This window comes from Chinchilla lanigera, unplaced genomic scaffold, assembly GCF_000276665.1.
Source record: "Chinchilla lanigera isolate Chin_1 unplaced genomic scaffold, ChiLan1.0 scaffold00028, whole genome shotgun sequence".
NCBI lineage: Eukaryota > Metazoa > Chordata > Mammalia > Rodentia > Chinchillidae > Chinchilla > Chinchilla lanigera.
Window position 1 is genome coordinate 5,964,354 of NW_004955429.1, and position 25,729 is coordinate 5,990,082.

Consider the following 25,729-nt stretch of genomic DNA (forward strand, 5'->3'; position numbering starts at 1 on the left):
GCTGATATTTTTTAATTTTTATATGTTCTAGATAGAAGCCCTTTGTCTGAGGGACAGTCAGCTAAAATTTTTTCCCAGTTTGTGGGTTTTCCTTTTACTCTGCTGGTGATTTCTCAATTGTTTTTATGAATTAAATGTACTTCATAGCTACAGGACTGTTCAGGTTATCTACTTCATCTTTGATGAATTTTCATAACATGTAGTTTGTGATGAATTGACCTATTGCATCTCAATTGCTGAAAAGAGGTGTTTGTAGCATTCCTTTATTGTCCTTTAGGGTGTGGGCTACTTGTAGTGATAAATCCTTCTTTCCTCTGATATTGACAATTTATATCTTCTTTTAGTAATTGTCCACTTTGCTGGAGGTTTGCTGATATTACTGACCCTTTAAGAGTAAGTATTTTTTAAGAAATAGTTTTTCATTTCATTGATTTTGTTTTTATTTCCAGTTTCATTAATTTCTGATCTTTATTATATCTTTCCTGATGTTTGTGTCAGGTTTGTTTTCTTCTTTTTAGCTTCTTGAGGTAGGAGCTTAGATTATTCATTTGTGACCTTCTTTGTTTTTCTAATGCAATGTTCAGTAAATACATTTCTGCTATAATTAGGATTTTGGATGTTCCCCAAAGCCTTGGTCTCCAGCCTACATTACTGTAGAGCAGGGGAACTTTGAAGATGGGGGGGTGGGAGGTCTTGGGATGGGATATTGGGCCACCACCCCGTCCTTTCTCTCCCTTTACTTCCAAGTCACCGTTGTAACAAATGTAACTTCTGCAACAAACAAAAAGATGTCTTTTTGCACATTTGCATCCATGAAAGGTAAAATTTCTGGAGCTGCTGGTTCTTTTAATGAATGTGACATAAAAGGAGGATTATTGGTTGATCTCAACAAAACATTTTGGTTATCTATCTTGGAGTTTCAGATGACTGCCATTGCAAATATAAAGCTGGCTACATACAATTACTAACCACAATAACCACAATAATATATGTTTGTATATTTCACCTTTTGATCCGTTTCTTTATGAATACAGTTTATCTGCTTGTAGTTGTTATACCTGTGTAACTGTCAGCAGTATACCTGTATAACTGTGTAACTGTCAACATTTGTTTATGCTTGCAAAAAATATATATATTATTGATACAGCTTATATCTAGATGTCCCTCTAAAGCCTTATGTGCTCATAGGCAGGGATTTGGGGAAGTGACTGAGTCATGGATGTGTGATACTGGATTAGTCCACTGATAGGTTATAGCAGGGTGTGATATTGGGAGGTGAAGCCTGTTGGGAACAGGTGGGTCACTATGGGAATGGTCTGGAAGGGTGTGTATATATATTCCACCTCCCTTGATGCTTTGCTGCTTCCTGCTGCCATGGTATGGGCTGTTTCTCCTCTGCCATGCTGCCCTGCTTTGGAGCCAGTGACTATGGACTGAAACCTCTACAGACTGTGAGCTCAAATAAACCTCTCCTCCTTTAATTTGTGGGTGTTAGGTATTTTGTCCCAGCAACAAGAAAGTAACCAAGAAAGTTATTGCCCATTTTATTATGAAAAGTGGCCTATGAAATGTCCTGTGCATTTTTATATGTTTTTCAAATAAATCCTCTTAAAATCTAACTAAATGCCCTTAAAATTATTTCTCCATGACTATATTTTGGGGATTTGGGTCTTTTGGAATTTCCACATTTGAGATAATGGCATTTGGGGCTATTCCTTTGGGGATTATGGCCAAACCCAAGCCACTGGTCTAGAAAGCTACCAAGTGATTATTGACAAAGGTGCGAAGAAAATTCAAAGGAGAAAAGTTGCTTTTCAGCAAGTGATTGGACATCCATATAGAATCTGGACTTCAATTTAAGCCTCCTATCTTTTGCAAAAATTAAATAAACTGCAATGCTAGATCTAAATGTAAAACCTAAAAGCATCTAATTTTTAGATTAAAAAATGGAAGAAATCAGGGGCTGGGGATTTAGCTCAGCGGCAAAAGCACCTGCTTGGCATGCGCAAGGTTGTGAGTTCAGCTCCCGGTACCAGAGAAAAACCAAAAAAAAAAAAAAAAAAAAGGAAGAAATCTTGATTTAGAGTTAGATAAAGAGATTTTAAAGAGAACAAAAAGCCAAGACTAAGAAAATATTTACAAACCACATATCCAGCAAGGCATTCATATCCAAATATGTAAGAAAGAAAACAAACAACTCAATTTTAAAAAGTGAGCAAAAGACCTGAATAGATATCTCATGAAAGAAGATAGAAGGATAGAAAATAAGCACGTGAAAAAAAACATGTTCAACATTCATTAGTGATTAGGGAAACATAAATTAAAACCAGGATGCGCTATCACTATTTACATATTAAAATGGCAAAAATCCCCACAACCCTATACTGACAATCCCAAGTGTTACAAGGCTGTGGAATACCTGGAACTCTCATATACTGGTGAGAATGCAAAATACTACTGTTTCCATGGAAAAGTTTGTTAATGTATTATAACGTTAGATAGATAGTGAACGTATAATGTATAAATCTCATTCCCAAGTATTTGCCTCAGAGCAATGAAAACTCACCTTCACAGAAAAGCTGTACATAAGTGTTTATAGCAGATCTATTTATAATCATCAAAGACTAAAGTTGGGTGAAGTGATGCACACCTGTAATCCCGGCATTTGGGAGGCTGAGGCAGGATTGCTGTGAGATTGAGGCTAACCTGGGTTATATAGTGAGTTCAAGGCCAACCTGAACTACATGATGAGATTCCCATCTAAAAAAAAAATTATATACATATATATATGAAATTACTCAAATATCCTTCATCGAGTGACTAGATACACTAAGCTACGGCCAAGCGATGCAATACTTCTTGAGAACAGAAAGATAAACTATATGAAACAAACAAAACACTTTTGCAGAGTCTCAGAGGCATTATGCTGGGTGTAAAGCATCAATCTCAAAGTCTCAGACTACACGATCCCATTCAAAGGGCATTCTATAAAGGACTGTAGTGTTGGAGACAGATCCAAGAATACCAGTGGTTAGGGTTCTGGGGTGATAGAACTTGTTTTGCATCCTGATTATGAATTATGCAAACCTCCACTTCTGCTACAACTGACAGAATTGTAGACAAAAGTCAACTTTATGGCACATTAACTTTTAAAAAGTAAAATAAACTCTGCCATGTATTCATTTCATGTTTTCATGAAAGTTACAATTTTACTTTCACACAACTATATTAGATGGAGACCAAGATCTTTATTCAGTTCCTGTGGCTAACCCTGGGCACCTGGATGGTGTGACTTGACTGGCTACAGTCCAGATCTTGCCACGTACCCCTCCTCCACATAGCTCATCCCAAACAAATATTTTCAATATATAATCATCACTTTGTTATAATACCTCTGGGGCTAATGCCCAATGTCTTATCTGCCCTTTCCTCTCATCAGACATTTCCTAATCACACGTGTTTCCTGAGGGACTCCCAGGTGGCTCAGCCAGTACAGGGTGGACAGACAGTGAAGCCAGGCGCCCCTCTGAAAGTGGGCAACAGGTCTAAGAATGAGTGAAAGGAGACCCTAAGTTCCAGGGAGGCTGGCCATTTCGGTGGACTCCAAGACCTCACACCCCAGCTCCACTGCATGAAGGGAGAAGTCCCCAGAGCAGAGATGTAGCTCAGTACAAAGGGTCTAGGACAATACCCAGAATAGGGAAGGAGGATGCAGAAAGCACAGGTAGATTCCCCTGTATTCTAAAATTGCGAGGAAGCTTTCTAAATCAGGAGAGTTCAATTCCTATGATTATTCAGAGCCACCTGTGAAACAGAAGTGGGAGCATTTCTCATAGAACACGCTGCATGAAGAAGCAAGAGCTACCTGGCATGTAGGAAATGATATCCAACACACCTCCAGAGGGCAATCCTATTGAGTGATACAAAAGAGATAATTTATTGTGACTCTAGAACCGTAAGTTTCCTGTTGTATGTGTTTTGGTTTTTCTTCAGAGCTCAGACTGGACCCAGGGTTCTGCACATGTTAGGCAAGTGGTCTTCCACTACGTTACATCTCCAGTCCAATAGCAGTACCTTCAAATTTTTCTCATGAAGGTTGCCAAGTTGTGTTTATAAGGGCTTCAATAACTAAATATATTTTACTTGTAAATAAATGTGGAACAAACACTTGGAAATTACAAAACTAACTCCTGTAGAAATGAGTCCTCAGAAAGAGCGTTAGTTTAGGACTGAAGACAGCAGAACTTCTACCTTTCCTGCACAGGGGTTAGCGAAACTGCTCCCAGAAATCCTGGATTTGTGTGGGATCCACCTCTCTAAGGATATTTTCCTATGTTCATAGGTAGATGAACAGGAGGGCAAGTAAATAGAATATTTATGCAGCTCCAAATTGTGTTTTGACATTTTCAAAGTTTAATCACTTGCTTCTTTCTGATACTATCACACAGTTAAATACATACATTATAGGGCAAGGCTGATGGGAGAAATACAGCGCATGAACCCAGCCCACTCAGGGTTTTATCTAAAGCAGGAAAATCTTGGTATGCAGAACATAATCAGTACCAGACAGAATTCAATAAATTCCACATAAATGATAAAGATAAGGAATTCAATGTTGAAAGAAATCTATTCCAGTTGGGCATCCTATTCCATCCAATCTATCCCAGAAGCATGAGAAGAGGTTACTGTTCCAAGTAGAGAGAGGATTTGTTCTGGGTAGATTGCGTGTGTGTGTGTGTGTGTGTGTGCGCGCGCGTGCATGTGTGTGTGTCTACTAGGGTGTAAATGCTATGGCAGCAGAGGTTTCTGTTCCCTGCTATATCTCCAACACTGGAGTAATTCCAGGCTCATAGTGGGCACAGAGTATTTATTTATTGAATAAAGAAATAAATTCAAGAGCAAAAGGCAATCAGAGGGCTGGAGATTCAGCTCAGTGGCACAGCGCCTGCCTGGCAAGTGTAAGGTTGTGAGTTCGATTCCTGGTACCAGAAAAAAAAAGACAATCAGATATTTAAATATTATTAAGAGACAATACTTGTTACTGGAAGACTTTTGTGGCTAATCAATGTTTGGGAGAAGGAAAAAACAACAGCTAAGGCATGTGTAGAAAGAGGAAAATTATTTAAAAATACAAATGTTTAGGAGCTCATTATCATGGAGATCAAGATGTGTGAGTAGCAGAAATGTCAATGCATATGTTGTAAATATCTAAGGGACTTAAAAGAATAGCAGACTGGAAGGAAGACATAAAGTAAGAGACAAAAAAACAATCAATCTTTAAGTGTGCATTATAAACTCATGTACTGTGTATTCTGAGAAGAATGGTCTTCATAAAGAAAAGCTTTAGGATGACTATTAGACATGTTGAAGTCTGAGGAAGTCCCAGGCAGGCAAACATGTAACAGGAAATAATCACCTCACCTCTGCGTGTTTCCAACGAGGCCAGGATACCCCTCAAAAGCAAAAATAATAAAACAATGAGCATTCTCTCTAAAACAAGGAGAGTTCATCACCTAAGTTGACAGGTATTTTACCTGATGCACAAGATGGTAATAATATTCATCAGGAAAAAGTGAGAAACCCATACTTTGACTTTCTCTCATTTGCCTTACACCACCTCATAGATAATCTGATTTATTTCCCATCTCTTCTGGCCCTTCCAAACATTCAGCCACTTTGAGGTTCTAGATGTCAAATTCTTTGTCAGTAGTTCTCAATCTTTTAGTTAAAATGAAGCATTCTCAATGACATTACCAGATTAAATATTTTACTCTATTCTCAGGAGCCTGAAGTTCTCAAAGGGTGACAAGAAGGGTTGGTCAACAGGACAACAGGATGAGGGGCATCAGTCCTCCAGCAGACCAAGGGCAGAGAAGGGGAAAAGGATGAAACTGCAACCCACACACGCAGGCCATGGTCCAGGGCTAGGAATATTTCCACACATCATCCCGTTCCCTCTCACCACAGCTCTATGAGATGGGAGCCACCATTTCCATTACACACATAAGAAAAAGAGGGCCTGAATGCAAAGTCTGTGTGCTCTCCCCGATGCCCTCAGGCTTCCTGGATGTTGGGAGACATCTGGATGTATCTTTAAGTGAAGAAGGAGCTGCAAAAATATGCAGAGTTGAGTTGAGTCAGTTTGAAGCAGAAATAATAACCATTTGTTATATTTATTCCCCCAGGCATACTGCAAGGAAGTCAAACATCTAGACCTTTCAATAAGCAACATTCAATAATTTGTGAATATTTAATCAATAAATATTTCCTTACTGCCCGGAATGTGCCTGATACTATTCTAAGTCCTATGAATACAAGGATGAGAAAGGTGTGGTCTCGGGATCAAGCAGCCCCTTGCGTAGCAAGAAAGACCAATAAATAAGTCAACACCAGTCAGCGCAGGTTGCGTAGAAGAGAGAATCAATTCACAAAGGAGTTTCAGTTATGCAGATGAGATCTAATGTTCTGCAAGATGACATGATAATGATGCTGTACTCTACGAAAATTTTCTAAAGGTAATATTTAGGTGTCCTCACCACTGAACAAAAACTAAAAAATGTAACTCTGTGAGGTGGTGGCTGTTTATCAGCTTGATTTTGAACAATTCACAATGTCTACCTAAACATCATACTGTGTACTATAAATATGCATGATTTTATAACTGCTCAGCAATACATCAAGAAAGGTAGAAAATAAAGATTTAAAGATCCATATTCACAAATGAGTGGATAAGAAGTAAATTTTTAACCTGATTGGGAAAGGCTTTGCAAAAGCAAAATAATGAACAAAGGAAGAAGAGGAGTCGGCACCTACACAAGGAAGGGAAAGCTACTCCAGGGATCACCGGCGGAGTCTGGGCTTCATTTGGACAATGATATGGAACCATTGTTTTAGGCAGAGTAATATTAAAACCAACAAAACCCTGAAAAACCCTCTACACTTAAATCACTCCAAATGCTCTTAGTTCCTGAACTCTAAACTGAAGCTACTTCATTCTCTTTTAGCCACTTGTTCTAAACGGAACCCGGTTCACCTGCTCTCAGTTACTACCATTCAACTGACTTTAAAAACCACCAGTGTTCGAGGTATAGATAACACCTGTGGTGTGTGAGTCACCACAGGAACAGCTGATGAGGTTGGCTTGCACAGGCATAGGCTACCAGCACTGCCTAAACTCCAGTCACCTTTCTCCCCGCCTCAGCCCATAAATCTCTCCCAAACCTAGCCTTGGAAGGGTGGGTTTGAGACTTGTTTTCTTGTTCCCATGCTTGAACACCTTTGGTGGAAGGAGACTTTTGCTTGTAAAACCTGGTCATTTCCATCATTGGTGTTAGTGAGTACCTGGCAGAACAGGCCAGGTGCACTAATACTGTGAGCAGAGTTTCATCTCAAGGGGGTAGCTCGAGGGTGGGGTGATCACGAATGGATTTACGGAAAGCTATGTAAGAAGGCAGGAAGAGTAGCAGACTGCCTACTATGCACAAGGCCTTGGCTTTGTTCCCAATACTGCAAGAAAAGAGGGGCAGGAGGTCTTACAAGGAGGAGATTACATGAACGGGGTCTAATATGAAGATCTGAGCTGGGGAAGTTACAATGGAAACAGGAAGAAGTCAATTTAAGAGACATTTAAGCCATAGAGTGGTCAGGACTGAGAGATTCATTGAGCACCAGGGCAGGAGGACTTTACAATGGTTCTTTGACCTGGCAATTGCTTGAGAACAGGAGTAACATTAACCAGTAAGGGAACAGACTAGGAGGAAGTTTGGCAGTTGGGAGAAACAATGAGTTTGGGATACACTGAAACTGAGCTTCCTGTAGCAGTGATCAGAATTAAGGGCCAAAGAGTCTGGTGACTGAACATCAGAGCAAACCTCAGCCTACACCTTACGAGATAAGGTCAAGGTGTAGGGCAAGGTTGCATACAGAGCAGATGTTTGCATACAGAGCAGATGTTTGGTATATGTACTTCGGTGGCTCTTAAGGGCTTGCATCTACAATAATTAAAGGGTCACTGACTATGGCAGGAGGTCCAAATAGCTTTTCCAAGGATCCAGGAGTGCACTCACAGGAGAAGAGATATGTTTAAAAACAGGTAAACAGGTAGAAGGAAGACTGTTTCAAGTGTACCAGGACCAAAGAGTAATCTAGAGACTTAGAAAGGCCTTGTACCAAAATAAAAAAGGACTGCAGATGCAGCTCAGGGCACAGGCCCTGGGTTCAATCCCCAGTAGTACAAACAAACAAAAACATGAACATTATAATTGTCCCAAGCAAATACACACTGAATCCTGTTCCCCTCTTCTCAGACTCCCAGAACATGGTAATAGAGGAGACAGGACACAGGTGAGGATGGACAAAGCTGTGAAAAGCAGGAGCTGGGGAGGCAGGAACTTGCACTTCAAGGTGATATGCACCCTGGGCTCAGCTTTAGAGACAGACTAGAGCCTGTTGTCACTGTTGTTTTTGAATTAAAGCAACTGTTGGATTTTATAGTTCCTATCAGTGATCAGTGACCTCAATTCTCACCCAGAGTCAGAAGAAAATCTCTGGGTAAATTTTAGAATCAGCAAGGGACACAACTAAAGGCACTTCTAAATTACAGCTCTGGAATCTGGTCTAGTTCAACATAGTTCAGAAGTAAAATCAGGGTGAGAGCCAGGACCTCGCCCATCCTAGGCCCGTGCTCTTCCTCTGAGCTATCTGATGCTGTTAAGGTGGGTTTTAAGTAGGAAGTTTTAGAGGTGGAAGAGGCAGCTCGCACTACAACACTTGCCTAGCAAGCGTGAGGTCCTAGATTCCATCCTCAACACTGCAAAACCAAAAAAGCCACATCTCCTGTTTCACCAACTTTGCTGGGTAATTAAAACTTGGTGTGATTTATAATTAGAACACAACACGCGTTTCCTACCTCGATCCTTTCTCTTTAGTGGCACTTTTGCTAAGAACAGTATTTCGTCCCGAAGTAGGTTCTGATTTCAGTTCTGTGGGCGATCCAAATGCAGTACTAAAACGAGAACTATTTTTTTTTTCGTTTTGTCATTTGAGAAAAACCACAACCAATTCCAATCATATGGGAAACAACAATAGGGTTACATTTGTGAGTCATTTTATAATTTCTAAAGCCCTTCCACTTCCACTAGGATTTAATTCCTTTTGCCACGAGGAAGCAAGGGGCTGGGCATCGCTCCATCTACAGCTAAGGAACCAAATCCGCTCACAGACACCATAGTCATGTGGGCCAATGTCACCGGAGGGCCACAGCAGACAGGAGAACCTGAAATCTATACTTCCCGCCACTTTTCCAGAAATCTTTGCTGCAGCAATTTAAAAAGCAGTTGTATGACTAGACGAAGAATAAGAATCAAGTTGCCAAACTCTAGAACCTAAAAATGTATTCACTTCCAGATTAAGGGGAGAGTTACTTGTATACAGATAGAACATTTTCTTACCTGGTCTTTTCTTTACTTGCTCTTCTTAATGAAGATGAAGAAGAAATACTTCGTCCATAACTGATGTCTGATGATTTATCTTCCGTAGGTTGAGAACTAAAATGTTATAAATTATGCACAAATTAAAACTCACTCATCAATATCGGCTTTGTACTCTAAAACAATTTTCTGCTGAAAGTCATAGTTGGAGCAGAATTTAAATAGTAACATACAATTTTAAAAGCTTAAAGAAGAGGTTAAAGACAAAAGGGGTATTGTCACAAAGCTTTTCACAAGCTAGCACAGGAGATATTTGTACAAAATGTAATATATAGGTATTATAATAGATAAAGAGATATATGTGGTCATTTTCCAGGATATTGAAGCTTTAATTTTTACCCTGACCATTTATTTATTTCAAAGAGAAATGGTGGGTGGTAGTTATACTCCAGCATGTGGTTCTGCAGACGAGTGGACATAATTTATCTCAGTCTGCTCCTTTCTACACTTAGGTTACTCCAAGGTTAGAGTCCTAACTTCAGAAATCTGGAATTTGGTAAGAGAGTCAAAGGGAGAGACAGTGCACATTAGATTTGTGGTGGTGGTTATTCCACTGTTATGGTTATTCCATGTTATGGTTATGATTATTCTATGTCAGGCTAGGAGTTTGTGTACAGTGCATTGCATTTTCACAATGTTGTTAGATACAGGAAAAAAAGATACCCGTTGACAGACAAACAAACAAACAAAACAAAAATACACTTCCCAGCATCTCCTACTCTGCAAAAAACTCACACATCAACAGCTTTGTTGTTGATTAAGAGAACAGCACGTTGATCACCAGGTTCTTGCAAGCAGAGCTCTTTCAGTGGCAAAAGTTTGGTGCCAGGATTTATCTGTAAGATAAGGTAAGGACTGAAAAGTATTTTCTGCATGAGTGCTATTGCTCGAAATGAATTCTGATGCCATATGTTCTTGACAGTTTGAGGAGTCTAATTCACTTACATGCATACAACATACAAATGTAAAATTAGAACCAGGAAAATGAAGTTGTGGACATTCTTGCTTTTCAGCAGAATATAGCCCTCCAGTTCCCCGCAACCTTTATTGCTGTCACCTCACCTGTTTCACGCCGTAGTTATTACCTTTGCTCCTGAAAGTGTTTGCGTTTGCAAGTCTGTCTATGCACCTTAGGGAGGACTTACCATCTGGAAAAGTAAGTAGTGAACCTGATTATTTCAAGTTCTCTGAGGATGAATAAAAATAGGTAGGACAAGTCCTGTCCTGGCAGCTTTACCAGCCTCGCAGAAGAGGGCTAGACTGGGTAACTTCTGAGATCTCACTCCAGTTAAGTGATAGTTAGATCCTTTCCCAGGTAAGACACCTTACATGATGATTTTAGAATAATAAGAAGAGATCCTTTGTAAAATAAGATCAATCCCATCAGTCTTCTGCCCAGACCCTCCCAGTTTCCCACTTGATTCTGATTAAAGGTCTGTGCTTCATTCTTCCCAGGGTCTTCAAGAATCACATGACTGATCAGTTTAGCCTCACCCTGTCCATCAGCTCTGGCTACACTGGCCTTGCTAATCCTCAGAAATGGCCAAGCATGTGTGCTCCTTCTGGCTTTTGCACTGCTGCTTGCCCCTGCCTAGGGAACTCTTCTACATAGCCCCGTGGCTAAGTCACTCACCTCCTCCAAGGCTTTGCTCAGATGTTACCCTCTCCCTGAGGCCACATGACCTCCACGTTTAAAATGGCAAACATCAAACCCAACACTTCCCGGCATTGCGGGGGGGCCCTAACTCGCCTCTGCTCTTCTTCCTTTACACCCCTACATCTCTCATTTCTATCATGTGAAATTATTTAGCACGTTTGTCAGTCTTTGTAGTGATGCGTCAGTTCTTTTGAAATTATTCATCACGGAATGAGCTGGCCTTCTAGGAGGGGTTTCTTGGTGGCTCCTGTGTATGTTACACGGTGCTGCAGGGTACAATATTGGCAGCGGAGGCAGTGAAGTTTTGGGTGAGCTGTTTCTCATTATTCTAAGTCTCTTAAATTCTCTGCTACTGTGATCTTCTCCTTCCTGCAAGTACAGCTCAGCTTCAGGACTCTTTCATGGCCCTGTCTATCCTGCCTCTTTCAACAAAATCAGTCCAACGGAGTTTCTGCCAGGCCCAGCCCAGTCTTGAGTTTTATACCTGCCTGGCCAACAATGCATTCAACTTTTGCTCTTTTGAGTTCTCTTGCCTCAGAAAGTATATGGTGGATAGTGCTTTCTAAGATCTGCCACGACTACTTCTGTTCTGATTATTTTTCTTCTTCTCCTTTTTCCTCCTGCAGTTTCTGCCTAATTATAAGGGCTTTTGGCAATCTTTCAAAACTTTCTGAAGTCTCAAAATCATACCTGTTTCTCAATTTTTCCCAAAATGGGAGTTTTGGGGTTTTAAAGTTTTCCTCATGACTGCCATTGCTTTTGGTTTCCAAAAGAAGGAGAAAATGTGGATTTAAGCAGCCATGTCAAAAAGTCCTTAAAATTTTAATTTTTTTCTTCCTGTTTCTCTTACCAATAACAGTGAGTTACATTATATGTTAAAATCAAAATCCTAAAGGCAGTTAAATAAAATAATATTTTTCTGCAATTAAATTTTAAAATCTAGTATTAGAACTGGGTTAATTTCAATTAGATCATAATTAATGAAAAATTTATCACTAACACTAAGCCCTAGAAGTAATATAATGTACTATTTACAAAATAAAGTTGAAATTGAAATTGCTCCAAATTTAAAGTGCTCCTTTTATATCTTATTTGAAGCTGGGGACTGGCATGAGGAAGATGATTTAACTACAAATGAATAGATTCCAGTGAAAATTGTACAAAAATGCAAAATCTTATAACCAGACAAAGTTAAGGATAAAGTGCTGATTTTCAAATTTCTTTCTGTACAAGTATAAATTGTGCAGTCTGTATAAAATGGCAATGTAATGGCATCATGATTAAAGGAAAAATTATCATATATAGACTAAAATACTAATAAGTACAACCACTTACCCGACCATAATCATAGAATCCATCACTAATTATGTTACTTGATGACAAATAGCCAGTCTGGCTGTATTTCAGGGGAAGGTTGTTGTTGAGCAATTTGTTATAAGCTGCCTCACTGAATTTATTTTTTCGACTTACTGATAGATTAATTTCCTCAAGGATATCCAAAGCCCTGTCAATAAAAGCAAAAAAGCCTTGTTTGTTTTCCGCAAGCAATCCAACATTGAGTTCCCATTTATATACTTAAGACCTTAAATGAAGAATTGACCTGGGAAGCCTAACACCTCCCCCAGCCTTCTAGGTAAAGTAATACTGATAGAATTGTGAAGACAAATCAGCCCTTGGTGAGAACATATGTGCCTCATAGTAACTCATATTCAAACAGTTGTGAAGGAAACTGCTATGCTTTGGAAAAGGTCTTCCAAAGGCCCATGTGTTGAAAAATTGATTGCCAACCTCTGGCACTATTGGAAGGTGGTAGAACCTTTAAGAGTGGGCCTACCAAGAGGAACTAGGGTCACTGGGGGTGCACTCTTGACTGGATATTGAGACCCTGCCCTTTCCTCTCTCTGTGTGTCCTGACTTCTATGAGATAAGCAGGGCTTCCTTTGCCATTTGGTCCCTGCGACAATGTACTGCCTCACCATGACTGGAAAAGCAGTGGGGTTGGCTACCTGACCATGGACTGAAACCTCCAAAACTGTGAGCCAAATAAATTTTTTTCTCTTTGTAAGCTGACTGACCTCAGTTATTTGATATAGCAATGGAAAGATGACCAAGCAGACACTTTTAGAAAAATTCATTATATTGGATTGGACCCTAACTTTTTTGGCTAACTAGTATATATTCATGGAGTAAACCTACATATGGGTACCAAAGGCAAACAAAATAAAACCCCACTTGATACTAAAGTAAGGTTAGCGAAGTTCATTTGTTGTTTGTAAGGAGAAAAGATTGGGGGAAGGAGATTACATACAGAATCCTGCTGAAAAGGTATAGATGGGTAAGGAGGGAAAAATCCAGATGATATTCATGACTTGCTTGTGAAGTGGAGAGATAGATAGGTCTGTGTTCGACAATGGTAGAGAAAATTCAAAAGGAAACATTTATCGAGATGAAGCAATGGAAAGAGATATATGAAAGATGACTGTGTGAAGAGCAGCTGGGGACCCTTGGTGGGGGAGTGGGTGAAGGATCCCCCTGCCTCTAGGTGGTTTCCCCAAAAGTGAAGGCCCATGCTGTGGATCAGCTCAGCTCCTGAGCACTCTGCCCCCTTGGGAGTGCAGTATACACTCTCCATCTTCGGCTCTTCATCTGAGCTGGGGATGGCATCCACTCACCCGAGCCTGGACAGCTCAGCGGCTGTCAGCTCATCGTTGGCACAGACCATCACGGCCTGGCTGGCGTGCCTTCTGACTTCATCATTCTTGGAGTGCAGCAGCTCCACCAGGGGCTCCAGCCCACCTCGATTTCTTAGCTAGAAGGGGTCACCAACATTTCATATATTGAAAGTAGGGCAGAAACATTTATGCTTTAAAAAAATCTCATTAGATGAAAGGTCAAAACTATGTGAAAATCTTTTAGAATGTGTCCATATTTAGATTTATTAAGTTCAGTAGAAAAAATCTAGTGCACACTTTGAAAGACAGGAGCCAAGTTTTCCATGACAGGAGGCTCCAGTAAAGTCATAGCGGGAATTCATCAAGATTTCGGGAGAGGGGTTGGGGCTGGGAAGGAGCCTGTCTTCTCATTATCTACACAGGGCATGCTCTGTCTAATGTACTCTGCTTCTGAAGGTTTATTTGGTTCTCAGGGAGACCAAATAACAACCCCCCAAAGAGGTCTTTTCTGCTGTAAGGGTATATTCACAGGAGGCTAAATTAAGGATTTTGAGATTGGGAGATTTTTCTTGATTATCTAGTGGATAGTAGAATATAATGACAAGATCCTTATGAAAGCAAGACAGCAGTGCCAGAAGCACAAAAAGGAGATGTGATGGAAGTGGATATTGGAGTGATATGCTCTCAAGACAGAAAGAGGGATCCTGAGCCAAAGACTGGATATCAATCTTCTAGGAGCTGCAAAAACAAAGAAATGGATTTTTTTTGAAAGCCTCCAGAGGGAACACAGCCCTGTTGACACTTTGAGTTCTTAAACCACCCTCCCTTTTCTTCAGATTTTTGACCTCTCAAACTGTGAGCTAATAGATTTTTATTGTTATAAGCCACCAAGTGGTAGTACTTTGTTACAGCAGCAATAGGAAACTAGTAAATCCTCCAGCTAGAGTAGGAGAAATCAGTACAGGCAAGCACCACCCACATCTCTGCACACCAGGTCAGAAGGACAGTCAAAGCAATACTGAGGCAATTCTCTAAAAAAAGGTCCATTTTTAGCTAACCTTCTAGTGTCTTTTTGTTTCTTCCAGAACTAGGGAAGAAAAATAAACAAGAAAAGGACTGGATGAGACTATATTAATTACATTATGAAAAGAAATTACTCATGTACAAATTATTCCAAACAGAAAAAAATCTGACAGAGCACTTGTTTCACATCTGAAATGCAATGCTGTATAATTTGAGCTGGATGATAAAAAATATTCTACCAAACATTAGAATCAAAGATAGCACCCAAAGTCAAGACCCTTATAGACAATGTTTCACCCGCAGTCATTCATCTCAGCGCAGGGACCCTGGCCTGGCTCACATGTTAGCTCATGTAACTTGGGCAGCTCAGAAAAGTTCACTCACCACCCCATGCTTGGCCAAACTGCCAGACATCTTTATTTCTGCGTGTAGTACAAGACAGTAACCTAATTACATGTGTTCCTTTTGAGAAAGATCTAGTTAGTTCATTAATTCCTCCACATTCCCTTGTTCATTTAACAAGTATTAAGTGCACATTATGAACCATGTATATATTAAAGACATGGGCATAGAGAAGAAAACTCTCAGTTCCTCTCCCTAAAGTCTCAAGCAGCTTTTAGTTCTTAATACAAGAACAGTAAAATGTGTAAAACAAAACAAAAAAAAGCCAAGGCAGTAATGTCCCTGGAGTGCTGGAGTGCAGAGGATGCAGTCAAGCTCGAGGACCAAAAGAGGCCTCATGGGACACACGAGGTTGCCTATTTTTAAAAATTTGAGCATTTTGAGGGTCAAGCCCAGGGTCTCATGCAGAATAGGCAAGTAGTGTACCACTGAGCTACATCCTCAGCCCCTGAGCTGGGTTTTTGAAAGACAAAGAGGACTGTATGGTGGATGAAAGGTAGACTGGCTTTCCATGCAGAGAAATTGAGGAGGTATAAATGGGAGGATGGCACACTGTGATGGCAATACAGAGTGTGGCATTGTGGGATGTGGAGCTCCCCCTGCAAAGAGCTGGAGCTTGGGCTGTTTAAGGAGGCAGGTATAGATCAATAAGGACCTTTGCCCACGGCGCTAGTAGCCTAACTCTTACCTTATGGCAAGGGCAAGCCATTGGGGACTTGCAGTGGTATAATGAGGGTCACACATTTGAAAGATCAATCTGGAAGCAGTATGGGGAGAGAAAGCGGAGTCTTCTGCAATACTCCAAGAACTAGACAGACCTCTGCAAGATCATGGAGATTTCACTGTGACACTTTTATTACCACTGCATTCCTGATGGCTAGTATAATTCCTGGCACATAGTATTTGGTAAATGTCTGGTGGTTCTCTTACTTCCTGAATGGGCAAGTATAAATGAACTGAGCCAGTGGGAACAAGGAAAGGAGGTAGAAGAGATATCTAACAGAGAAGATAACAGATTAGATAGGTTGTCTGAGCAGGCAACATAATGCTAAGCTTGGGCTCTGGAATTAGATTGTTCTCATGACCCTGATCTGCCACTTACCAACTCTGCGAACATTATTTCTCCAAACCTTCTTTTCCTCATCTGTAAAATGGGGATTATAAGCATACTTATTTCAAGTGCATCTTCCAAGCATATACACTGTCTAGTACATAGTAGGTGATCAATAAATGTTAAGTTTTGTTACTTTTGTTGGGAGAGAGGAACAGAATCCTAGGCTGTTTGAACTCATGTGATGGTGACAGGTAAATATAAGAAAATCAGGAGAAAAAGGATCTTTGTACATTTATATCAAATTTTAATGAAAGTTTAATAAAATCATTACAAGAACTAAGATGATTTTTAGATAATCAATTTTCCAAGAATTCAATTCTACATTCTGAGCACATAAAATATAAAAGAAGCACAAGAGTATACAGTATAAGGAATTGCAGTAAAAGACACACCTGTTTGTCTACTGCTCAGCTTAAGAAATAGTGCATTTATATGACTTTCAATTTTTGAGTTCTCCCAACTTCAGTCATTCTCTTATTCTCCTCAGGCACCCACTTTCTTGTATTTGGGGTTAATTATCACCTTGCTTTTCCTTATAGTTTTAACTTATATGTATGTATGCCTAAATGACACACAGCTTGGATTTGCATACTGTTTACATTATATAAATGAACCACAAATACATATTCTTCTACACCTTGTTTTAACTCAGCATGATGCTTGTGAAATTCATCCCCGCTCTCTGGAGCTGCAGTTCATTCATTTCCACTGACATGAGACTCCATTTTAGGAATACACCATTATTTATCTATAAAGAGTTGGCCAGCTCTTTATTTCTAGTTAGGTATCATAAACAATGTTTCCTGGTGCTCAGGAGTGACAGATTCTCTTAGGTATATAAATACAAAGAACAGAATCGCTGGGTTGCTAGGGTATTCTCTCCATCTTTGCTTTAACAAACACTAGCTTGTTTTCCAAAATATTGTCACAATTCTGTCAGACTTAAATGGCAGGTAGGTTCAAATATTTGAAAATATTTCAAATTAATAAACCGGTAGGTCCTGCCCAGGAGGGAACAGTTGCCCAGGAAACTCACCTCTGTGCGAGCCTCCACGTCACAGGCCGTGGCAGCCACGGCAAGGGCTGCCTTGCTCTGCACGAGGGTGTTGGTTGAGCCCAGCGGGCCGATGAGAGCCTGCATGAGGTCATGGCTCTGCATGGCCCCGCGCAGGGGCTCTTGCAGCGCCAAGTTGGTTAGTACGGTGGCCGCGTTGGCCACGGCTCCATCTCGTTTACTGGACAGGGTGTTTATTAACGGTTCGATGCCTTCGGCTTCAGCAGTGGCACTGAGAACAGCATAAAAAAAAAAAAAAAAAAAGAGAGATCAGGTGGTTCACTGGAGGTCAAGAAATTCCCCTCGGAGCACACAAATGAGTTTATACAACAAAAAAGAAAAAAGCACAGAAATAAGGTTTTTAGAAACTGATTGTCATGCCATGCACCCAGAAGCGGGCACTAGTGATTTAAATGGAATCTGGGAACTTTTCGGGTGTGAATGAATTGACATAATCTCCTTTGCTACTTCAACCGCTTTTAGTTATAGAAAAAAGATGACAACTACTGTTTTAGAAACTCTATCAAAACTGTTAATTATTTTATTTTACTTTATCTCATTTTATTTTATTTTATGATTCTGGGGATTGAACCCAGGGCTTTGAACTAAGCTACAACCCCAACCCTTTTTTGAATTTTGAGATGAGGTCTGACAAAATCGCCAGGTTGGACTCAGATTCGCAGATCTCATGCCTCAGCCTCCTAAAATGCTAGTATTTTTGTTAAGTTTTTTACTCAGAGATGCTTCGAAGACTGGGAAATCCTATTCAAAGAAAGTCTATTACACTATTCTTGTTAGGAAAATAAAACCTTAATCAGAAATAAACAAACAAGGAAATTCCTGTTTTAAGTTAAAATTCTCTGGCTTCTGTTCCTTTTTCTTAAAATTGAGGGTGTTAATTATAGGCAGAGGCTACCATGGTTGAAACTAGCAATTTATTTTGCATGTAAATTTTGCTTTTACAGATTAAACAAAGACCAAACTCATGATACCGATATAAATAGATAACTTTAATAATGTATGTATATTCAGTTTTTAAATTCCCTATATCTAGTATAAAAGACTATAGAATCTATTAGTATCTTAATATTTTTTCACAATTAGAAAGTGTACATGTTATTTTAAGTTTGCATTATTTTAGTATGCAAAGACCATTAAGTATGGTCTTTGCTTTTACTCACTTTAAAAGCTCATAAACTAGTAAAGATAAAAATTAGAGTCTTTTAATGAGTGAGAAATGTTTGAATTAGGTTTAATATTTTTAATTACTTTAAATAGATGATGTTCAAACAATAAAATATATAGCGCATTCTCCTGTTAAAGTAAGACCCAAAACCATATGTCAAAAACCCATTTAAAGCTAAAGGTGGTAGTGCATGCTTGTAACCCCAGCACTCAGGAGGCTGAGGCAAGAAGACTACCACAAGTTCATTGAAAACTGCTCCTATTTTTGCTCACATATTTTTTTACAGTTGGAACATTGAATATTTTTTAAATGCCAGTAGGATTTGGGGTATGTGGCTTCTGGGGATTGAATGCAGAGCCTAGCATACACTAAGTACACAGTTTACTGCTGATCAACATCCTCAGCCACCGGAAGTCAGAATTCTACATATTCTCTAACTTATATATACTTAAATCTTTTTAAAAATCATTTTGTTCCTGTGGTTTATTTTTCAGGTACTTAATGCAGTCAGTTCCTTCAATCAAGTACCTTATATCTTTTAATCACCACAAACACGCTTTGCCCAAAATGCATGATTCCTTGGTCAAGTAATCATAGTTTTTTTGCCCCTTTGACAATGTTCATTTTTTTAGAGCATTTTGAAGAGTTAGGAAAGAGCAGCAACTGAGGTATGTTTATGACATCCATGATAGAATCCAGAAGTGTTTTAATTAAATGATACCAGGAAATTCTCAAAAGCTTTGTCTTTTAACTGCATGAGGGAATTTTTGGAAAGGAGTAAATAGGATCATACACCATTGTTTTAGTTTCTCCTATACTAAGACATACTGGGTCTAGATGCCGGAATTTCTATCAGGTGCTCCTGAGCTCTGAATCTTTCTGCTCTGATTTAGCTTCTTTCTCCTGTTTAAAGGCTTTCTGTGCACTGGTCCACACATCTGGTTTTTTCTTTGCTCTTTATGGAGACAGTAAAGGGAAGTAGATAAAAATCTAGTTGTTTAAAATGCCAAAGATTCTAGCACATGGTGGAAGATACTTCATTGGTTGATATCACATTGAGCATAACGCTGGCACAGAAAAACAAATCACACATGCACATCAGGGAAGAAGAATGTACACTATAAATATATATCTGTCCTTAGTTTGCTGTGTGCATCTCTTTTTTTTTTTTTTTTTTTGGTGCCGGAAATCAAACTCAAGACCTAGCATTTGTCAGACAAGTGCTGTGCCACTGAGCTGTATCCCCAGCACATCTCTTTAAGTGTAAAAAGAACAACTGAAATTATTATAGTGGAAAATCAAACTATTATTCTTAAGAAACTAAGTTCATTTCCAGGAATACAGTGCAGAATACATATTTTTGAAAGAAAGAATTGCATTAATTTTGTTTCTTTCAAACCCAAAATATTTGATTTTTCCCTGCCTCTAACAAGGGCACACGGGCATAGGCAAAAATGTCATCCTCAATCCAGTGTGGGGATTGAACCCAGGGCCTTAGCACTGAGATCCCAGCCCTTTAAAAAGTATAGTTTCTGAAATTTTGGGATAAGATGCCACTAATTTTAAGATCATCCAGGGTGCCCAGGGTGGCTCAAACTTGTGAGCCTCCTGCCTCCACCACCCAGAGTGCTGAGATTGCAGCGATGTGCCACCACAGCCAGCTGAAGCCTGTCATATTTTTGAAACACATTATAATTTTCCAAATAGCATAGCATTATCCAAATGAAGGGGACAGAAGTCAAAATGCTTTGTTATAAAATTTAGAATTATAGGCTATATGCTGTCACAATAATTTAAAAATATTTTCTGATATTTACTGTCATTAGCTTTCTCTACTTGGAGTTGTATCAAGTAAGAGTTTCAAATGTAAACTGAAAGAAACAAACTAAAAAACATTTGTCTTATCCCAGGATAACTTGGTGACGTTTAACATCACATGACTCTGATCTATTATCAGGTCCTGAGTATTTCCTGCCCCTCTGTTATTTCTCAGCTCTCTTCCTTATAGACAAATCTAACATCTTGTCTGGTAGGTTGATATAAATACAGGCAGTCCCTGACTTATGATTTATGAGTTGTCAACTTTACAATGGTACGAAGCTAATGCACACAAGATAGAAATCATAGTTCAGATTTTGAATGTGAATCTTTTCCTGGCTAGTGATACCCCATAAAAACTCTGTCACCTTGCTGAGCACAGAATAGCCCTCAGCTCCTCTCCAAGCAAGTGAACAGGAGGGTAAATACCCGATACCTGATGTCTAATCTATGATGCTTGGTAAGTTAGGTGTAGTCAATGCACTTTGGACATAGGATATTTTTAACTTATGATGGATTTATTAAGACATAAACTTACTGTATATTGAAGGGCATCTTTAATCTACAGATACATCTTCTTCCCCTCCAATCCTTTCTCTAGCTTACACTTTATGTGATCTTTTAAAATTATAAATGTAAATATATTGTTTCCCTACTTAAAACCTTCATGGTTTCCCATTGCTCAGAATAAAGCCCCTAGATTCACCCCAGCCCTACAGGTACTGTATTAGCAAGCCTGCCTCCCTCCCGAGCACCCGGCATCCTCCTGCCTCTTCCTGGCTCTGCTTTGGGCAGCAGTCAACCTTCACTTTTCCAGGCTCTCTTACCTCAGTGTACCCCCATATGCTCTGCACTTCCTGATATCCCCCATCCCTGGGATAATGCTCATTCATATTTCATAGTTCTGCTCAAATGTCTTCTCTTCCAGGAAGCATTTCTGGATCCCCAAACTATGAGATGTGATTGGAAAATATGGCAAACACTTGCATTTTAAAACATTTGTTACAGTAAAATGCATATTGCCATTCATCCCTCTCAAAATACTTGCCCCTCATTTAGAACAGTTATCCCATCTTGCTTGCACTTTCTGAAGCAGTTCTGGAAGTCCTCTTTCGTGAGTATCTTTAGTAGCACTGTCAATATCTGCCTTAATGTCCCGAATCTATTCAAACTGATTAACTTGTATAGTCATTTTGACTTTAGGGAAAAGCCACAAGTCACGAGGTGCCACAGCCACACAAGGACTTAGTGTAATGCTTTTACAAGCCTTCCTTTCTGTTGGACGGCACTGGGCAGTAGCATTCACTGTAGTTTTGCTCACATCTTGTTAGCACATGAAAGAAGGCTTCCAGAACTGCTTCAGAAAGTGGCAGAAATGATAGGATAAGTGTGTTCGAAGTGAGGGAGAGTATGTTGAGGGGGAGTAATGGCAGCGTGTCTCTTACTATATTTTTAAACATTCACAATATATTTTGATGATCCCTTGTATGTCTTTTTAAACACAAGTTTAAGAGTCTTTGCTAAATGTCTACATTCCTTCTTAAACGATATTTTGGCACAGATGCTCACTATCAGAGAAATGTAAACATTTTTCAGTATTATTTTACAGCATTCATTATGAGACAGAATTCAGAAGTTTTTCACAAAAGTCCTTAAAACCTATAATGAAAACAGAACATCACTAAGGAGAAACTCAGCTACACAAATGGCGCCAATTGATGGCTTCTTGAAATGCACCGTACTACACCACATTTGTACCTTTACACGAATGTTCTCTGCCTCCCTCACACTTCTCTATCCCCCAACCTCTGCCTGAGGAGCTCTGTGTAGTTTGGTCTTCGATACGTGTTCAGGCATCCCTTCCCCTGCACAGAGGCTCACAATTTCCTTCCTGGTCAATCGCCTGTGCTATGCCTGCACCTGGCATATACTTCTTCGCAGCAACACTTGGGTCTTATCCATAGCTCCAGTTCTGAGAGCACAACAGTTTAATTCAAATCAACACAAGGGGAGGGAAGGAAACCTTTATGTGCCTAGGAGTGAGAGGCCCTTTTGGCACCTCTTGGAACTGGATCTTTGCTGCAGTTTGGCAAGGCTGATTGCATGGATCGGGGGTGACCTTGGGCAGGATGCAAATCTGCTTGACAGAGCCCACATACAGGGTAATATGTGGAACCCAGTGGAACAGATGGTAATACTGGCAATCAGAGCCTTGTTTGTTAACAGTGATTACAACCGTCCCCACCAGCAAGACTTTTCCTATGTCTCCCTGAGTTCTGTCACACAGAGGAAGACATATTGGTGGCAGACGGGCCACCGGTGGCCAGGAGCTGTGCATGTGCCGCAGCAGCTCAGGGGTGGCACTGTCCCGCCTCCAGGGGCGCAGGAAGTCTGCAAAGGTGGACCGACGGCTGTTCCTGCAAGCAAGTTTCCCAGTTACTGCAGCCAAACTGGGAAGTTTGAGAACAGGACTCTACTTCCAGCCAGTTTTTCAACAAAGATAATGATTCAAGAAGTGCAGTGTGTTGACTAAACTGGCAGTTTCAAAGCCCAGAACAACGATCCTCCCCCGGGTGCAGCCCCACAGCTGTGGGATGCTAGGATCCATGAGCCCAAGCTCTGGCTGAGCTCCAGGGTTTGCAGAAATAGCCAAGAGAATCATCTCCTCTTAAAGAAATACTCTTAAAGACTAAGAGTCTTCTGTTAAGAGAAAGAATCACAACTAGCTGCAGGCAAATGCTTAAAATGGAGACTTTAAGTAAAATCCAGCCACAGATACAACTGTGTTTTGCATCCCAACATGAAATAAGAAAAATGCAAAACTAAGAAATATGCAAAACTAGGCTGTCTCTATGGTACTGATGTGCCTTGGTCAGTGTGAGTTTTGAGACTTCCAGGGTACTCTTTCCTATCACAGCTGCTCTGACATCATGGTTCTCTAAAAGAACCACAAAACTGCAGAAAGACAAGCACATGCCAACCTAGCGCTTTCACAAACAAGGCACATGTTTCTGTTACTGATTTCGAAGCAGTCAACCCAAGTGTGAGGAAATCAAATGTAATTGTCTTACACAGAGTGACACAGAGTCTTTATTGACCTGTCTGTTCAATCACAATTCTTTACTGCCCTGCATGTACCTTCTGTTTCAAAAGCTAGACATCCTGCAGTAATTAAGTACCTGCCACAGGGAAAGAACAACTCTCTTCATTTCACATGGCTGACCTGTCTCCTAATGAAATAGGAACAATGGTCAGGGTGTTAGAATATTCATAATAAAGGGCTTTTGCGGTTACCAAATGTTTCTGCTTAGCCTGGAAATTGGCCTATTTACATATCTGTGGATGATAAGGGACATAATCCCAAAATAATTAGAGGTACCGTACTATGTTGTTGATTCTGCTTAACCAAATGCTGCTGCTGAATGCTCTCCTGTGACAAGATAAAAACCAGCACTGAGCTACACTCAGACCAGCTGGGCTGATTTGATTCCCATCAGCTCAAATATCCTTTTCCAGACACAGTAGCTCTTTCTTGATAAACCCCATGCCATTCCTTAGGACCCCTTCAAGACCCCAGGGTCGTGCCCCTCCCTATGACAGACACCGTGCTGTTTTGTTTTATTTGTACTGCTGTCACTTCTGGAACTATCTTCTGCCACTACCTCTGTATTGCCCACTCCCTGACTCACAGGTAAGCTTGACAAAAGGAGCTTCGTGGAACCTTTGTGCCCTTCCCCACTGTGTCCCCATCACTAGCACCGGGCCTAGCACGTAGTTCCCAAGGAAAGGTGAAATTATTACAAAAGAAACTTAAGTTCGTAGCTGACATCTTCCTTCGCCTTTCAGATAAAATGATAAAACGTCTTAAAGAAGGGTGACCTCTATGCCCTAGCAGAAGTTCCAAAATCTAGTACTGCTTTGGGGTTAATGACTTGGAAGCACAACACACAGTGGATAACCGGGATTCCTGTTACTATGCCAAGTCAGATAAAACTCAGATCAAAACTCAGACTTGCTCATAAGCAAGTTAACTGGGAGACATAAGGTTAAAACCACCGTCTTCTGACTTGTACTCTGTTAGCCTTTCACAGTTATCAAACTTTTAAGCTTTAAAAAGCATAGTACTTTCAGGGGAAAATACAAACAATAGGCTCTACTTTCTTTGGTTATCGTTCCTCAGGGAATGAGAAATGAAGAGGAGCAGAAGACAGAGGAGCCCAGGAGGGATGGGGGACTAGGAGCTCAGACAGGAAGAAAGAGGGAAGGTCCGAAGAAAAAAGAAAGAAAGAGGAAGGAAAGAAAGACATCTTCAAAGGTGTCTATTGGCGTAGGAGGAGCCCTTGCCTTTCCAGTCTGGAGGAATTCCAAGCTATCCTGAAGCAAAGCAGAACATTTTGGGGGTAGCTTTGGAGTCTGAGAGGCACTAGTTAAGCAAGAGAGAAGCTGCAAGGGCGAACATGAGGAATTCCAGCTCTGGCTGGGGATATGGCTCAGTGGCATGGCGCCTGCCTGGCAAGCGTGAGGTCATGAGTTCGGTTCCCGATACCAATAATAAAAAAAAAGACAAAAACACAACTTAATGTTTATGCAAAGAATTCCAGCTCCAACAAGTGCACTAGGTGCTGTGCAGGGCAGACTGCTTCTGTGTGAGCGTCCTTTCTGCTCTGGCAACCTTGAACAAATACTGTGCCTCAGTTTCCTCATCTGTACAATGGCCATTAGAATGACAGTCCTTGCCCCATAGGACTTTTTTAGGATTTAATGATATAGTCCATTTGGGTACTTAGCTCAATACCTGGCCCGTAAATTCCAGCAATCAATATAATCATCATCTAATATTCATGAGCCATAGGAATACAGTTTTGGATCATGAGAAAATAATGCCTTTCAAATGTGCGTGTGTGTATGAAATTTTCAGATGGGTTTTCAGCGAGACAACTAAATATCCCAAACCTGCAAGCTGACACCTGGGGCGGTTTCCTTAGCAACCCTCCCCAAGTCTTTCCATGCAGGTATAATCAACCAGCAATCAGGACCATTTTTGAGTGAAGAAAAACCATGGAAAATTAATATAAAAAGTCAAGAACAAAGAAAAAGTTATGTAGGCTAAAGCTTGCTTCAAATTAAGAGCCATACACTATACAAATATCCAAATTGTGTGATAATTTCCTCTGAAAATCAGTAATGCTAGAAATTAAACCTGAAGGAGTACCAGAAAATGTAAAATGATGCTGTGCAAATATCAGTCCTTGCTCTGTAGGTAATAAAAGCAGCATGGATAATTTCTAATTGAACATTTTATGAGATTCACCTAG

At 40.1% G+C, this 25,729-nt stretch overlaps 1 protein-coding gene across 5 annotated transcripts in view; it reads right to left on the bottom strand.

Annotated features, from left to right (window-relative positions):
* Armc3 (armadillo repeat containing 3) overlaps window positions 1-25,729 on the bottom strand; it is a 101,511-nt gene that overhangs the window by 15,174 nt on the left and 60,608 nt on the right. For 2 of the 5 annotated variants that reach the window (XM_005386929.2, XM_013515512.1), the window contains exons 11-16: window positions 17,393-17,642; window positions 13,818-13,954; window positions 12,481-12,649; window positions 10,224-10,324; window positions 9,450-9,545; window positions 8,909-9,016 (exon numbers count right to left, since the gene is read on the bottom strand). In XM_005386929.2, the coding sequence (XP_005386986.2) occupies window positions 8,909-9,016; window positions 9,450-9,545; window positions 10,224-10,324; window positions 12,481-12,649; window positions 13,818-13,954; window positions 17,393-17,642 (861 nt within the window). Of the gene's footprint in view, window positions 1-4,977; window positions 6,110-8,908; window positions 9,017-9,449; window positions 9,546-10,223; window positions 10,325-12,480; window positions 12,650-13,817; window positions 13,955-17,392; window positions 17,643-25,729 lie in introns of those variants that run through there. The other 3 variants (XM_013515511.1, XM_005386930.2, XM_013515510.1) reach the window with 3 other exon arrangements.